Source organism: Callionymus lyra, chromosome 19, assembly GCF_982586985.1.
Source record: "Callionymus lyra chromosome 19, fCalLyr1.hap1.1, whole genome shotgun sequence".
In the NCBI taxonomy this organism is placed as follows: Eukaryota; Metazoa; Chordata; class Actinopteri; order Syngnathiformes; family Callionymidae; genus Callionymus; species Callionymus lyra.
Genome location: NC_141836.1, coordinates 5,303,162 through 5,318,526, shown reverse-complemented (window position 1 = coordinate 5,318,526; position 15,365 = coordinate 5,303,162). Strand labels below are relative to the sequence as shown.

The following is a 15,365-nucleotide window of genomic DNA, read 5'->3' as shown; positions in this document are numbered from 1 at the left end:
TTTTTGTGTCAAATTAAAAACATTTAACCTGTCATTTTAAATCAGATTTCATCACTTGTTGTCCTTTTTTAAAAATAAAAAAAAAATCTAAATACTGACCTTCGATTATCAATTTTTACTTAAAAATGTATTTTTTAATAATCTATTAAAGTATATCAGCGCCATTAGAAAATGAAATTGTTGAATTTAAGATTTGCATTTTTTTTAATTAATTGTTTAAATAATTGAATTCAATAATTTCTTTATTGGAAGATTTAATTTGTTTTAAATATTTATATATATATATATTATTCAAACACTTTTATATCGAATTTAAATGTCTATAATAAAACAAATGTTTAATTTAGAAAAATGCATTTTTTTATTCTTGGAATCAAAATATCAAACTTTATGTGGAAAAAAAAGAAAATATTCAATTTTCAAATGTAATTATTTCCATATACAAACCATTATGTTTAAGTATTAAACGGCACTGATTCACTTCTATAATATTCAAGCACATGTTTATAGAAGCAACAACTTTATGTCCACATTTTTGTGTAGATTTTAATCTAAGACAACATTTTTTTCCTCCTGATTTAAGTGAGATTTCATCTCCAGAAGCTCGTATTCGACTCTTCAAGGAGCCGCTGCTGCTCTTTGTGCCTCGATGTCTGATGAACGAGCTGCATATTCATGCTGCTCATGAATATGCAGCGACTCCGACCACTTGATTGATCCGACGAGCCGCCATTCCTCACGCTTTTAACTCATTAGCATATTTCCAGGACGCAGGAAGTGATGTATCTGCTGGTCTTCGTCTGGTCCGGCTCTCCTGAGGACGCCACGGAAATAGGTCGATATTAATCACGGACGCACAAACTGCTTCTTTTGAACGCGACCATCCTCCTCCTGACGCCTGTTGTGGCAGCCGATGACTTGATTACATTTGTGCCATCCTACTTCTGACGCCACGCCTCGTGAAACGTAGACAGGAAGTGGCGAAGGAAGAGCAGGGTTTGGTGAATAAATGACTTTCTTTCGTGAGACGCGCGACTCGTTGCAACGATCAGTTCTTCATCCGTTCATTAAGCAGCTCGTCATTACGGCAGAGTGATGACCCTCCTCCTCCTTTATCTCCTCCTCCTTCATCTCTATCTCCTCCTCCTCCTCCTCCTCCTCCTTCTCCTCCTCCATCTCCTTTATCTCCTCCTCCTCCTTCATCTCCTCCTCCTCCTCCTTCATTTCCTCCTTCTCCTCCTCCATCTCCTTTATCTCCTCCTCCTCCTTTATCTCCTCCTCCTTCATCTCTATCTCCTCCTCCCCCTCCTTCATTTCCTCCTTCTCCTCCTCCATCTCCTTTATCTCCTCCTCCTCCTTCATCTCCTCCTCCTCCTTTATCTCCTCCTCCTCCTTCATCTCCTTCCCCTCCTTCATCTCCTCCTCCTCCTTTATCTCTATCTCCTCCTCCTTCTCCTTTATCTCCTCCTCCTCCTTCATCTCTATCTCCTCCTCCTTCTCTTTTATCTCATCCTCCTTCATCTCTATCTCCTACTCCTTCATCTCCTCCTCCTTCTCCCCCTCCTCCTTCTTCATCTCCTCCTGCTTCTCCTTCATCACCTCCGTCTTCCTCTCCTTCTCAATCTCCTCCTCCTCCTTTATCTCCTTCTCCTCCTCTTCCTCCTTCACCTCCTCCTCCTTTATCCTCCTCCTTCATCTGTATCTCCTCCTTCTCCATCTCCTCCTCCTCCATCTCCTCCTTCTCCTTCATCTCCTCCTCTTCAGTCTCGTCCTTTATCTCCTCCTTGTCCTTCATCCTCCTCCTCCACCTCCATGTCCTCCTCCTCCTTCAGCTCCTCCATCTCCTCCTCCTCCTCTATCTCCGCCTCCTCCATCTCCTCCTCCTTCATCTCCTCCTCTTCCATCTCCTCCTCCTCCTCCTCTATCTCCTCCTTCATCTCCTCCATTTCCTCCTCCTCCATCCTCTCCTCCTTCCTCTCCTCCTCCTCCTTCATCTCTTCCTCCTCCCTCTTCCTCTCCTCCTCCTCCTCCTCCTCCTCCTCCTCCTCCATGACGCACTGATGTTCAGCTCCAGCCTCTCTATTCCGGCGCATCAGTGTCAGGACGTCACTGAGATCCTTCATGTTATTGTGTTTCAAGTCAGAATCACAAACGTTCTGCGACGGTTCCTTCGTTCACTGAACCTGATGCGATTTTTTTCCAGTGAGCTGTTTGATTTGAGTTTGTTCCTCACTGTGACGACTCCAGACAGCGCCCCCTCTGTTCATTCAGGGGATTTAATCTGATCACAGTTTCGCAGTGGTCAGTAGCTCCGAATATTTTGATGTCAATATTTTTACTATATCTTGTTGAACATGAACATGTCAAACATCGACATCTGTGTCACAACAAAACACACATGATATTGAACGACTGGATCTACAAAAAACACACAAACACTAAACATCTGTATGAAAAAATATTAAAACACAAAAAAAACCACACATTGAAACACACATGTAAACAAAAACACACTGAATTACTAACAGATGCATGCGATTGAAACATAAAAAACACACAAAAACTAAAAACTAGCAAAAATGTTTACAACATGAAAACACACATCTAAAATACCACAAACACTAAAGACATGGAAACTCTTGAAACCTGAAAACACACATCAACAAAAACACACAACAATACTAAAATGTGAAATTAAATATATGATTGAAACATGAAAACACACATATAAATAAAAACAATAATATAAACAAAAAACAAACAACAACACTAAAATGTGAAATTAAATATTTGATTGAAACATGAAAAACACACAAATACTAACCAAAGTAAGATAGTGTGTGTGATTGAACAAACAGTATGACCCAAGATAGCGCCCCCTAAATGTTTTCAAGGGGACTCAAAACCAATGATTGTGTCGCAGTGGTCAGTGGCTCCAATCGATGAGCTTCAGCCTCATCATGAACAAGAACCATCGACACCTTTCGTCACTTTTTAACGACACAATTTTATCAGGTTTGCTAGAAAAGCTCCGTTCAGAACAATTACGATCGAACATTTATAGACAGACGAGGCCAGTCTGAGCGAAAACACTTTTATTGTGATGGAAGATGAAAAATAAAAAAGGCCTGAGATGATGAAGAAGCTTAGATTGAGACTCGTATCTGGAGACTGGAGTTACGACGCTCTAAAACATGAACGTCGTAAAACTGCGAATTCCATTATGAGCTTTTATAGAGATGAACAACACACACCAGATCATACACAATCATCATCGCGGAATCCCTGACAATCAAACCAACACACGAACCGCAAACACACAACTATTACACTAACTAGAAAACTGATACAGATGGATAGAACTTTATGGATGCACAAGAAAGTCACAAACACTAAAAATCTGCATGAAAAATGTCTTAAAACATAAACACACAAACACTAACAAAAAAAACACACATCAACCAAACCACACTAAAAGTATTTGTAGAACGAACAATTGAAAATGAAACACACACGTCAACAAAAAGCATATAAACACTTAAAGCAATTATGAAAAAACTATTAAGATAAATGAAACACACACATAAAAAAACACACACAAACACTAAAAGTATTAATGAAACCAAAATTGAAACATTAAACACACACATAAAAAAACACACACAAACACTAAAAGTATTAATGAAACCAAATATAACAACATGAAACACACACATCTAAAAAACACACAAAAAGAATGGATGACAAAAAATGTTGAAACCAAAACACACACATCTACAAAATAACACAAAAACTGCATGAAAACACATTCACATGAAATATGTATGAAAAAACAAAACAAAACATGAAAACACAGACAAGCAATAAACCCATGCATGGTTCAAAATGAAAAGTGAAAACACACACAACTCATAAAACACACAAACACTAAAAATCGACCAGAAAAAAAACATGGAACACACTATAAAAAATATTATCGACACATGAAAAAAACATCCCAAAATAAAAGACAACAAAAAACAAACTTCTTTCTTGAAACATGAAAACACACACAACACTAAAATGACAAAACACAACAAAACAAACCTAAACAGGAAAATTATACACAACAAAAGCAAACCAAAAAGTTCAGACAATGTCACGCATAAAAAAAAAAAGAAAATATTAACAACACATGTATTCACATGTAACACACTACACACTAAAGAACAGAAGTAAAGACACGTCAACACACACAAGAGCACCAATCAATGCATGCCAAAGAACAGACTCACTAAAACACACACCATTTAGGCTCACACAAACAACACAAATTGATGACATAACAAACACAGACACCAAACAGAATGACACAAACATAGATAGATTTAGAGAGAGATAAATTAAACACTAAAATCCCTGCACAGGTCGTTGATACAACCCAGTGTTACCTCACGGCGAGCGTGACGGCGAGGGCGGCGCCGAACACGGCGGCGAACATGGCGGCGAGTTCCACCACAACAATTAAAGCTGCTACTGCCGCTCCATTATTGGGCGGCCATTAAAAATAATTGCCTTCTCGATTCATAAACATTCGCTCATCTCTTCCCGCCATCAAGTCCTCGATGATCACCGCTGACATTTGAGGGTGAGGCGGGGGAGGGGCGGCGGCGGAGTGAAGGCGTGCACGCCATGACACGCCATGACACGCCATGACACGCCATGACACGCCATGGCCTCCATCGCTGGCGCGGCGGCGATCACGGACGGTAATTCTGCCGCTCTCATAATTACTGTCAGAGCCGCACACCTCGGCGAGCAGATTAAAGTCGTAAATTATTTAGAGCTTCTTTTTTTTTTGTTGCAGCCTCGTTATGTTCGGAGCAAACGACTTCACGAGAGAAGCTTCAGCGACGACAGGTTCCTCGTCCACAGAAGATTATATCCACGCGGAGGAGCTCTGTCCCAGCTAGTCGGGGCAAAGGTCAAGTCGGGAACTTCAACTGTTTGATCAACCACAGTAGAAACTAGTCGTGTTTGGTCGAGAATCTGTTGATACGATACTATCATGATACAGTGTCAACGATACAATAGATATTGATAGTGTAGTAACAAGTATATATGTGTAGTATTGTCCAGTAATTGACTCTGGTGTTGTGATAGTGTAGTAACAAGTATATATGTGTAGTATTGTCCAGTAATTGACTCTGGTGTTGTGATAGTGTAGTAACAAGTATATATGTGTAGTATTGTCGAGTACTTGACTCTGGTGTTGTGATAGTGTAGTAACAAGTATATATGTGTAGTATGGTCCAGTACTTGACTCTGGTGTTGTGATAGTGTAGTAACAAGGATATATGTGTAGTATTGTCCAATACTTCACTCTGGTGTTGTGATAGTGTAGTAACAAGTTTATATGTGTAGTATTGTCCAGTAATTGACTCTGGTGTTGTGATAGTGTAGTAACAAGTATATATGTGTAGTATGGTCCAGTACTTGACTCTGGTGTTGTGATAGTGTAGTAACAAGGATATATGTGTAGTATTGTCCAATACTTCACTCTGGTGTTGTGATAGTGTAGTAACAAGTTTATATGTGTAGTATTGTCCAGTACTTCACTCTGGTGTTGTGATAGTGTAGTAACAAGTTAATATGTGTAGTATTGTCGAGTACTTGACTCTGGTGTTGTGATAGTGTAGTAACAAGTTAATATGTGTAGTATTGTCGAGTTCTTGACTCTGGTGTTGTGATAGTGTAGTAACAAGGATATATGTGTAGTATTGTCCAGTACTTGACTCTGGTGTTGTGATAGTGTAGTAACAAGTATATGTGAAGTATTGTCCAGTACTTGACTCTGGTGTTGTGATAGTGTAGTAACAAGTTTATATGTGTAGTATTGTCCAGTACTTGACTCTGGTGTTGTAATACTGTAGTGACAAGGATATATATGTAGTATTGTCGCGTACTTGACTCTGGTGTTGTGATAGTGTAGTAACAAGGATATATGTGTAGTATTGTCCAGTACTTGACTCTGGTGTTGTGATACTGTAGTAACAAGTTTATATGTGTAGTATTGTCCAGTACTTGACTCTGGTGTTGTGATAGTGTAGTAACAAGTTTATATGTGAGGTATTGTCCAGTACTTGACTCTGGTGTTGTGATAGTGTAGTAACAAGTATATATGTGTAGTATTGTCCAGTACTTGACTCTGGTGTTGTGATAGTATAGTAACAAGTTTATATGTGTAGTATTGTCCAGTACTTGACTCTGGTGTTGTGATAGTGTAGTAACAAGTTTATATGTGTAGTATTGTCCAGTACTTGACTCTGGTGTTGTGATAGTGTAGTAACAAGTATATATGTGTAGTATTGTCCAGTACTTGACTCTGGTGTTGTGATAGTGTAGTAACAAGTTTATATGTGTAGTATTGTCCAGTACTTGACTCTGGTGTTGCAGTATTTACAGACCACACGACTCTTGACGAAGTCGACTGTATCCTCTTGTCCTCAGTCATCGCTGTGGAGGACGTAATAGCTGCTTTGAAGTTTCAGTGAACAAACGAATACTTGACGTTCTTTGTAAATTAACAAAACGTATTATTTTAAACACACTTTATTGAATTGTAAAACAAAAAAGAATTATGATAGAAATAAAACATGATTTCCAAGTTAAAAAAAACACAATGTTGAATAACGATCAGTATTATATATAAATAATATATATATATATTTACAATTGTTCTCTAATGGTTTACAGTTTAATAAAGTATGTTTGAAAGAAAATAATTAAAAAAAAGGTATTTACCTTTGGCCACTGGATGGCAGCAGTCGTCACGTCGTCTACAGCTAAAGGAACAAAGACATCCCTTGGACAGCCTGGTAATGACTGGGGATGAGAGGATACAGTATCACGTGTATACATCGGATTTCTGTCCACGATTCTTGCCAATACTCACACCTGATACCAACATATATTTATTACATTTATATAGTTTTACATTTTAAGAGTGTGACATATTATCTTAATTAAAATTCCAAGTAAATATGTTTTAGTGGATTTTAATGCAAATTGTCCATTTATTTTATCACACATTTGCATTTTTATAAGGTTAATTCATTTTCATTTTAGCTCCATTTATGCTCTGTTAAGGTTTTGGTAGATTTATTTATAACTTTCCTGTTGTTTCTCTTTTATTATTAGTTGTATTTATTCATTTTTTTACTCTTCCATTTCACGTTTGCATTTTCCTGGAAGTTTATCAGGAGATACATCTGGCTGAGGAACATCCCAGGAACCCTGATGATGTCGTGATAGTAAAAAAAAGAGACTAGAATAAAACAAGCACAGGCGTCAAATGTTAGCTCTTTATTCGAACAGTAAAAAAGGTGCAGATCACATGTTTGTCGTTGTTTTCTTCTAAAATGTATTTACACTGGAAATATCTTCAAAACCGTCCGATCGAAAACAGAATCTAACTCAACTTTTTTTTTAATTTAAAGTGCTTTTCTCTCGCTCAGGATCCTCGGATCTTCACCTCCAAACACGACGTAGAAATAAATAGTAGTCACAGCCCGAGCGTTAGCATGCAAACATAAGCGCTTCTGTTTCCGCAAGCAGTTGAACGCGTCGTTACCGGTGAGCGTCTCCCGAGTACGACGAAAAACCATGAACGCTACACGACGAAAAACGTTTGAAAATCTTTGACCCGTGTGTTTGAAACGGAGACGCTAGTCCTTGTCCATCTCCACGTACTGCGAGTGGTTGTCGGGCGACTTGCTGTGGGTTTTGCTCAGGTGCAGCTTGACGGCGTGGTTGCTGGCGAATGTCCGACAGCAGAGTTTACACTTGAACTTGGCGTCGACGTCGTCGTCGGCGGCGACGAGCGCCTCCGTCGCCCTGACGCCGAGCGCCTTGGAGAGTTCCGGCTCGTCCACCTTGCTCTGGTGCTCCACCGGCATCTTGCACATGTCCTTGATCTGGAACCCCAGGTGCGACTCCAGGTGGCCGATGAAAGACGCCGGCGACCGGAACTGGGAGGCGCAGTCGTTGCAGTAAAACACCGGGTGACCCGTGTCCATGTTCTTCAGGAACTTAGTTCCGCCGGTTTTCCGCAACTGGTACTTAACGTTCGCTAACCAGTGACTTATGGTGGTCATGGAGAGTCCGGTGAACTTGGAAATGTGCATCCGTTCTTGAGGTCCGAGGTCCGAGAGCAGGTACTTCCCTTCTGAGGTCAAGAAAAGACTGGAGGCGAACTGGGCCTGCAGGATGAGAAGGTGTCTCGGGTTCCAGTTGGACTGTCGGCCTTTGCGCTTGTGCACGGAGTAGATGTCGGAGGACACGTCCTCGAACCGCCTCACGTCCGTTTCCAGTTTCATAGTCCTGGACGGCAGGGGGGGTTTGGGCGTGGTGGCTCTGGGGAGGACCTTCACCATGTCCGCGATGTCGGACAGAGCGTACTTGTGGGGGGCCAGGCCGGTCGGGGGGACGGGCGTGGCATTCGGTTTGAGGTGTTTGGACTTGGTCAGGTCGATGGGCTGGTCTTCGTTCAGGAACAAAAAGTTGCCGTTGTCCTTCACTCGAGTCATGGCTTGTTTCCTGTCGCTGCTGCGCTTCATGTCGGCGAAGATGGCCTGAGCGTGTGCTGACAGTTTGTCCCGCGAGTGGTTGGGTTTGTTGGCTTTGCCCAGATGGTTGTTGAGCACCGACTGCAGGGCGCTGAGGGGGTTGATGGCGGGGACGTCCAGATGGTCGCCGAGAGGCTCCGAAGCCCGTCCGTTGCTGGGACTCGGCGTCTTGCCTCGGTCGGGGGACTCCGGGCTCGACTTTCCTTTCATCGTCTCGCTCTCTCCATTCATGAAGTCTCCGTTGAGCTTCAGAGAGAAAGACGAGTCGTCCTGACAGTCGCCGTCGTCGTTCTCCGCCGGATCAAACTTGAGGATCTCTTTCCCGTCGCTCTCCTCTTTGATGTCCGGGTTCTGACGTCCCAGGGGAGCCTCGGCTGCGCCGGGGAGCGGCTTCGCCTTCGGGGCGATGGTTCTCAGCTTGTGGTTGAACGGCTGCTTCTGCTGCGTCAGCGGGGTCGCGGAGAGAGGGGCGCCCTTGATGATCCCGGAGAGCTGGTAGGCGGCGTGGATGCTGGGGTAGGCGCTCCAGCTGGGGGTCCCCGTCTGAGCTTTATTGATGGCCGACGCCACCGTGTTGGCCAACGACTTGAGGATGTCTCCGCCTACGTTGGTGTCTTTCTCCAGATCCTCCTCTCTCAGGTACGGGTACTTGAAGTCTCCGGGTTTCGGGTCCTCGCCGGACTTTTCCTCTTTGACCTCAGATTCATCCATTTTGTCGGACGCACTTTCACCTTGACCGTCCTTCTCGCTACACGCCGGGGAGAGGATTTTCGGAGAAACCTTTTCTCCCTCCGACTCGGCGGATTCCGCGTCCGCCAGACCCTGGATCTTCTCGACGGCCAGCGGGTCCAGCGCCAGCTGCTTGCCCTTCTTGGACGCCGAGTTGGTGACCTTGATGAAGTGCCCGGTGACCATCATGTGCGTGGTCAGCTGCTGCAGCGTGTCGTGAGAGCTGCCGCACTCCATGCACTTCAGGATCTGAGACTTGCACGTCTCGAACTGCCACGTGTAGCTGGCGCCGTTCTGGTAGCCGTAGCGATTGTTGTTGGAAACGCTCGCCGCTCTTTGCGCTTCGCTGTATCCGGACACGCCGGTGGTGGAGTCCGGGGAGCACGGCCTCGCGCTGTCGAAGGCCCGTTTCTTCGCCGGCGGCAACAGTTTCGGGCTGAGGACGGGGATGGGCTCTTTCAAAGGCACCTTCTGGTAATGCTTGGTCTTGATCATGTGCACGCTCAGGTCCTGCAGCGAGTCGAAGGAGTGGCCGCAGAACATGCACTTCAGCACCTTCTGCGCGTCCTCCTTCCCCTCCATGTCCTGGAGGTTTCGCTTCCGTGACTTGGACGTGGAGGAGGACGAGCTGCCCTGCTTGCCGTGGTTGTTGTCCTGGTAGTGTCCGCTCTTGTTCATGTGCACCGTCAGCTCCACCAGCGTGTCGTAGGCGGCGCTGCAGTCCTTGCAGCGGAAGCGACTGGCGCCGGTGAAGACGGAGCCGCAGGACTTGGCGTTCTGTCGGTACAGGTGGACCGAGCTGAAGAGGTTGGGTTTGGTGGCGGGCTTCGGGGACACAGTCTGCTGCAGGGTCTTGGACAGGGCGTCCTGGTGCCAGTCGAACTCGGTTCTCGAGCCCCCGTTGGTGCTGTCGCAGTTGACTTTGCTGGTCTGTTTTCTCACTTTCAAGTCCATCCCGACGCCCGTCCAGTACGAGTCGGAGAGGAAGTTGGCGTAGGCCGCCCTCATCTTCTCCAGACTGCTGCCCGTCTCGTCCTTCAGCTTGGCGGCGGCGGTGGCGGTGGCGGCGGCGGTGGCGGCGGCGGCGGCGCTCTCCTCGTCCCTCTGGATCTCCGTCGGCGACGGGTTCTTGAAGTCGGAGAGTCGGTCGCTGGCGTCGCTCAGGTGCGACTCCACCTCGGCCTCCGGGACGGACGCCGCGCTGACGGGGGAGTCCAGGTTGCTGTAGCTGTTGACGCTCTTGGAGTCCAGCTCTCGGTCCTCCGACATTTTAGGACTCTTCTCCGAGGACTCGTCCTCCGTCTGAGCGTCGTTCTCCTCGTCCTCCTCGGGGATGGAGTCGTGGAGAGCGGGATCTTCGTCGGGCATGTAGACTGCGAGAAACATAAAAAAACATCCATTATTGACACGACAACGACAACTTTAATTAACTTTCGACAGCACTTCCTGTTTTGACGGCAGGTGTTCTTTTCCGTGTTTTCAATATCCTAGAGTGACGGAGAAGCGTCCGAGCAACTCGTGTCCACTTCAAACCACTTTCCTAATCTGAGTTTAAGTGTCAAAACACAACTGCACAAATCTTAGATTTGACTTTAACGATCGGCACAAACTTCCCCTGAAGCCAAATACGATAAATCCGAGTTGCTAAAAGTGAATTACGATCAATGTCAGACGTCTTGGAAGCTTTTCAAACATCAGGAAGCGTCAGAATCATCCCCGACAGCCTCGACAACAACGGCTCACGTCGTTCCCGACCGCGATCCGTCACCGAGAGTCTCATAAACACAATTAGCGCCTCGATTCTTCACCTGCTTGCTCTCATAACATCGTCATCATCGCCTCAATTAGGAGGTAATTCAACAAACCGGCTCCTAATTGTCGGCGTCGTGCGACGAGAGGGAGAGAACGCCGAGTCAGCAGATGCAAAGTGACAATAACGGATGGGAATCCTGCCTCCATCGCCACGTGGACAACATCGTTCTTGAGAACTTCATCACACGAGAGCGACTCCTCAAAATGTGTTATTTTTAAGTCTTACAAAAAGATTAAAATCAATCAAAAATCGAGATGAAATCGCACAAGATATTTATCACAGCAGATAAAGTCGAGAATAAAAAGTCACAAAATGAATCAATAAAACACTTTTTGAATAAGGAAAAAAAACACCTTCGGATGATTTTCGGATCTTTCTCTCTCACAAGATCACTTTTCCTCCCGGAAACTTTTTCGAGAGGTACATTTGTCGGGTTAAATATAGATGGAACATAACGCGGTTGGTCTTCTAAGTGGGGTTTTCGGGGGCCACCGCACGAGGGGACGCTCCAGTCGAGGCACTCATGAGTCTTTTCTTCTCCGGCGATCAATATTTCAGGAGCGCCTGCAGAGAAGCCCTGAGCAGGAGCTCCTGCTAATGGAGCAAGAAGAAGACGAGTCGCCGAACTACGTACCAACAAGGAGGACGAGAGACTCACACGAGGGCCCGAGTCGAGACCCGTGAGTCACAAAGACGCCGCGAGTTTCAATTGCCGGATCAAGAAGTGAATCGAAGGAGGAGATTCGTTTTTATTGCCAGTTCTCAGAGAAACATGAGGTTAAAGTCCAGAGAGAACTTAATTAACAACGTTTGGATTAAATTTAATTAGGACTTGAATCATCAGCAAACAATAAACCATTTGATTTTTAATATGATAATGTATTAATATACTGTAGATCTGATTTCATTTATTCTATATTATAAGATTGTGTTTTGTTGTTGGGCCCGAATAAAGCAGGTAAAGACAAAGATTCTTAAAATCCCAAATGTATTCAAATTGTTTTTAGTTATTCTGATCTGTTGTACTAATCATTATATTCAAATTATTTTCTTTATTTCCCCAGATTTTTATTTCAAATCATGGTCAAAGTAAAAATGTTTATATTTGTATGTAATATATATATATTTGGTTATATTGATGAAAAAAAAACATAACTTCTTCACTACTGAGTGATAATAACATTATCAAAATTTATAAAAACAATAAAAATGTTTGAAAAACATTCATTCATTACAAGAAGTAATGATAATATTAAACTAATTAATATATAATTATAAGTGAACTTGTTTCTCCAAACATGTAGCCAAGATGAATTCCTTTATCAACACAGGTCCACTTCTCCTTCCTTATAAAATCTGAATGATTCAGCCAAAAAGTTAGTTAAACTATATGTTGCTGTTTCTAAACTCATTCCTTTTCCTTTCAACTTCCACCATCACTAGCATCGGAGGCCAATGACGTTGAAAATACTGATGACAAAGCTTCAACGTTGAATCTTCTCCTGGCGGACCAGCAGGGGGCGCCGTCACTGTTAGACGGGGGTTCAAACCTCATCTTCTGTAAGAACCTCAGTAAACACTGATTCACGATAGTCTCCTCTGACCTTTGAGGATCTGATATTCATGTGTGTTGACACGGATCAGAGCCGGTTCACGACCGTCTGAACTATGTGATCGGACAGAGAGACCAGACGGCTGCTCACAGTCAGAAGATTTGCTTCAAACACTCACTTTAGCGAGACAATCTTAGCCCAGACACAGCTCTCTGTAAATCAATGAGTGTGTGTTTGTGTGTGTGTGTCCACGCTGACAATATATTTAGAGCTCAACTTCTCAGAGAACAATTGCCCGACCCCCCCACCCCCCTTTCTCTCCAGATCTGTCAATCATCCTCGACACACTCAAGCTGTTTCCGATAGCCACAAGTTGTGTAACGTTTATCTGGAAGGTCAACACTTCCTTCATTAATCTGACAGAGTTAGCGGCGGCGGCGGCGTAACACTATCATCACCGGGGATTCTGGGTAATTCTTAGGTGACAGGTCTGCGTGTCAGACTCCCCCGCATCTCAAGCTCCAGTTTTCTGTGCGATCAATATCTTCCCCTTTTTTTTTTCACCGTGGCATTGATCTCTGGAAGAGGGACCAGACTAAGAAGGCCTGTTATGACAACCCCCCCGAACACCCCCCCACCAAAGTCTCGTCTCAGGAACAATCAATTACACGTGGCAATCAAAACCTCCTCGGATCCTGCTCAGTTATTCTGTGTGAAGACAAGGAAAGAAGGAAACGGAGACGATAGAAACGACACAAACACCTCGTCTGACTCTGGAAGTTTCATCAAATTATTCAATTTTAAATTGTTTATTTTAAATTTTAATGCATTTTTAAACTAATTTAATTCAATAGTTTCCATATTGAAAGATTTAATTTGTTAGTTGATTAAATTATTAAATTAAAAAAATAAAACCTTTTTCAAAATAAGTTAAATACATTTTTGTTTTACAAATCAAGATGCTTTTCCAATTTCAATAATTTGAAAATACATTTTCTAAATTCAGTATTTTTTTTTTAAACTTTAAATTCAATATAAGATGTTAGTATGATAGAAACACCAGACAACCTTGAATATAAAAGGTTAAAAATTAAAAAAAAAAAACGAATTTAGGTCATTAACTTTTGAATAATTAGAATTAAAAAATCAAACTCTATATGTAAGTAAGTAAGTAAGTAACTTTTATTTATATAGCACTTTTCCAGACCAGGGTCACAAAGCACTTAAACAATCAAAACAATATTCAATAAAATATATACTTTAAAGATCAAGATAAAACTGATAACACAACAGGAGTTCCAGAAAATCAAGGAAAAAAATGAACAAATAGAAACGTCTTAAGATTTTCCTTAAAACAAAAAACAAAAGTTTTTTTTTATTCAATTGTTAACAAAAAATAGGCTTTAAATTTAATTTAGAAATGATTATTCTCACAAATATGTCAATGGTTAACATTTTAACAAATCTTAAATGAACCATTCAATACTATGTCACTGATATACTTCCATCCTGGATGTATCGTCAGATGTTCCGCTCCGAGTCTCAACGGATGACGGAGAACAAAAGGTAAACGACTCGTAATAAAAGAGGAGAGGAAGGAGAGACGAAAACATCTGCATAAATAGTGTCAAACTCCGACGTGTGAAGTCGAGCTGTCACATGACACGTTACAGCGACGGCAAAGTTTGGCGTCTGACGGCGGAATCTGACAAACTCGGCGAGACGTCTCGTCGCCATCAAACTCCGACAACCTCGCGAACCATCTGAACTCCGAGGCTCCTCCCGAGGCCCCGGGGGCGACCTGGGAGATGCTCGGGTTGCCGTGGAAACCCGAGGTCACCGCCATCACTCAACGTCTTGAAGGGGTGAAAGTCGCCCCCAAAAACTTTACAAAAACAGAACGTCGCGTTTTCCTCCTCCTACTCTGTGCTAAATCAGCCCGTCGCTAACGTGTTAGCATCCTGCAGCAGCTGCGACGCCGCGACACGGAAGCGAGCACATTTTGGTATGCATGAAGGAGATGTTACTTAAAGCGCATTACTTCCTCGGCTAAGCACGAGTTATTCATGCAGATAAATGCCTCGCTGCCGCACAGCCCCAACTTTAATATTTAATCGTCTAATATAATCAAATGAAAACTTGCTGCTCGGCGAGGGGGGGGGGGTGTAGGGGGGGGCTCAGATGGACCCGAATCCAGATTAATACGAGACGATGGCAAATATGACACCGTATCCGCCATCTGGCTGTTCATTTGTGCAAAAATGATCACAATAATGACGCTCATTAATCAAGAGAATGTTTGCAGCAACATTCTGGTGAGCAACTTTGGACTCATAAACTTTTTCTCGGAGACAAACTTCGAGGGAAGCTCGTCGTGTCCCGGGCCCGGAGCTTTCGACCCAACAGCATTCGTCACCGCGAGTCCGTTTTTTTTTTAAAAAGGAAATCATTCTGGAAGCAAATCGTGTTTAAGCTCACGTTGATTCGAATGTGCGACGCATTCGTCAGATAGAAGATCTTCTCAGGCCTGAACGGATCCAGAGTCGCTGGAGCAGAAGTCACCCTGCCTCACCCCCCCGCCTCCCCCTCCGTTTGAAGAGCGAGTGACACGACTCTCCAGCAGGGACATGATGAGGTCTGATGCTTCCTCTCTGCAGAGGAGCA

The 15,365-nt window shown here is 43.6% G+C and overlaps 1 protein-coding gene across 5 annotated transcripts in view; it reads right to left on the bottom strand.

Annotated features, from left to right (window-relative positions):
• Nucleotides 1–7,329: 7,329 nt before the first annotated feature.
• The window catches only part of tshz2 (teashirt zinc finger homeobox 2), a 94,497-nt gene continuing 86,461 nt past the window's right edge, over nt 7,330–15,365 (bottom strand). For all 5 annotated transcript variants that reach the window (XM_087781298.1, XM_087781294.1, XM_087781296.1 and 2 more), the window contains one exon: nt 7,330–10,708. In XM_087781298.1, coding sequence (XP_087637424.1) covers nt 7,707–10,703 — 2,997 coding nt within the window. In that variant the 5' untranslated portion in view covers nt 10,704–10,708 and the 3' untranslated portion in view covers nt 7,330–7,706. The remainder of the gene's footprint in view (nt 10,709–15,365) is intronic.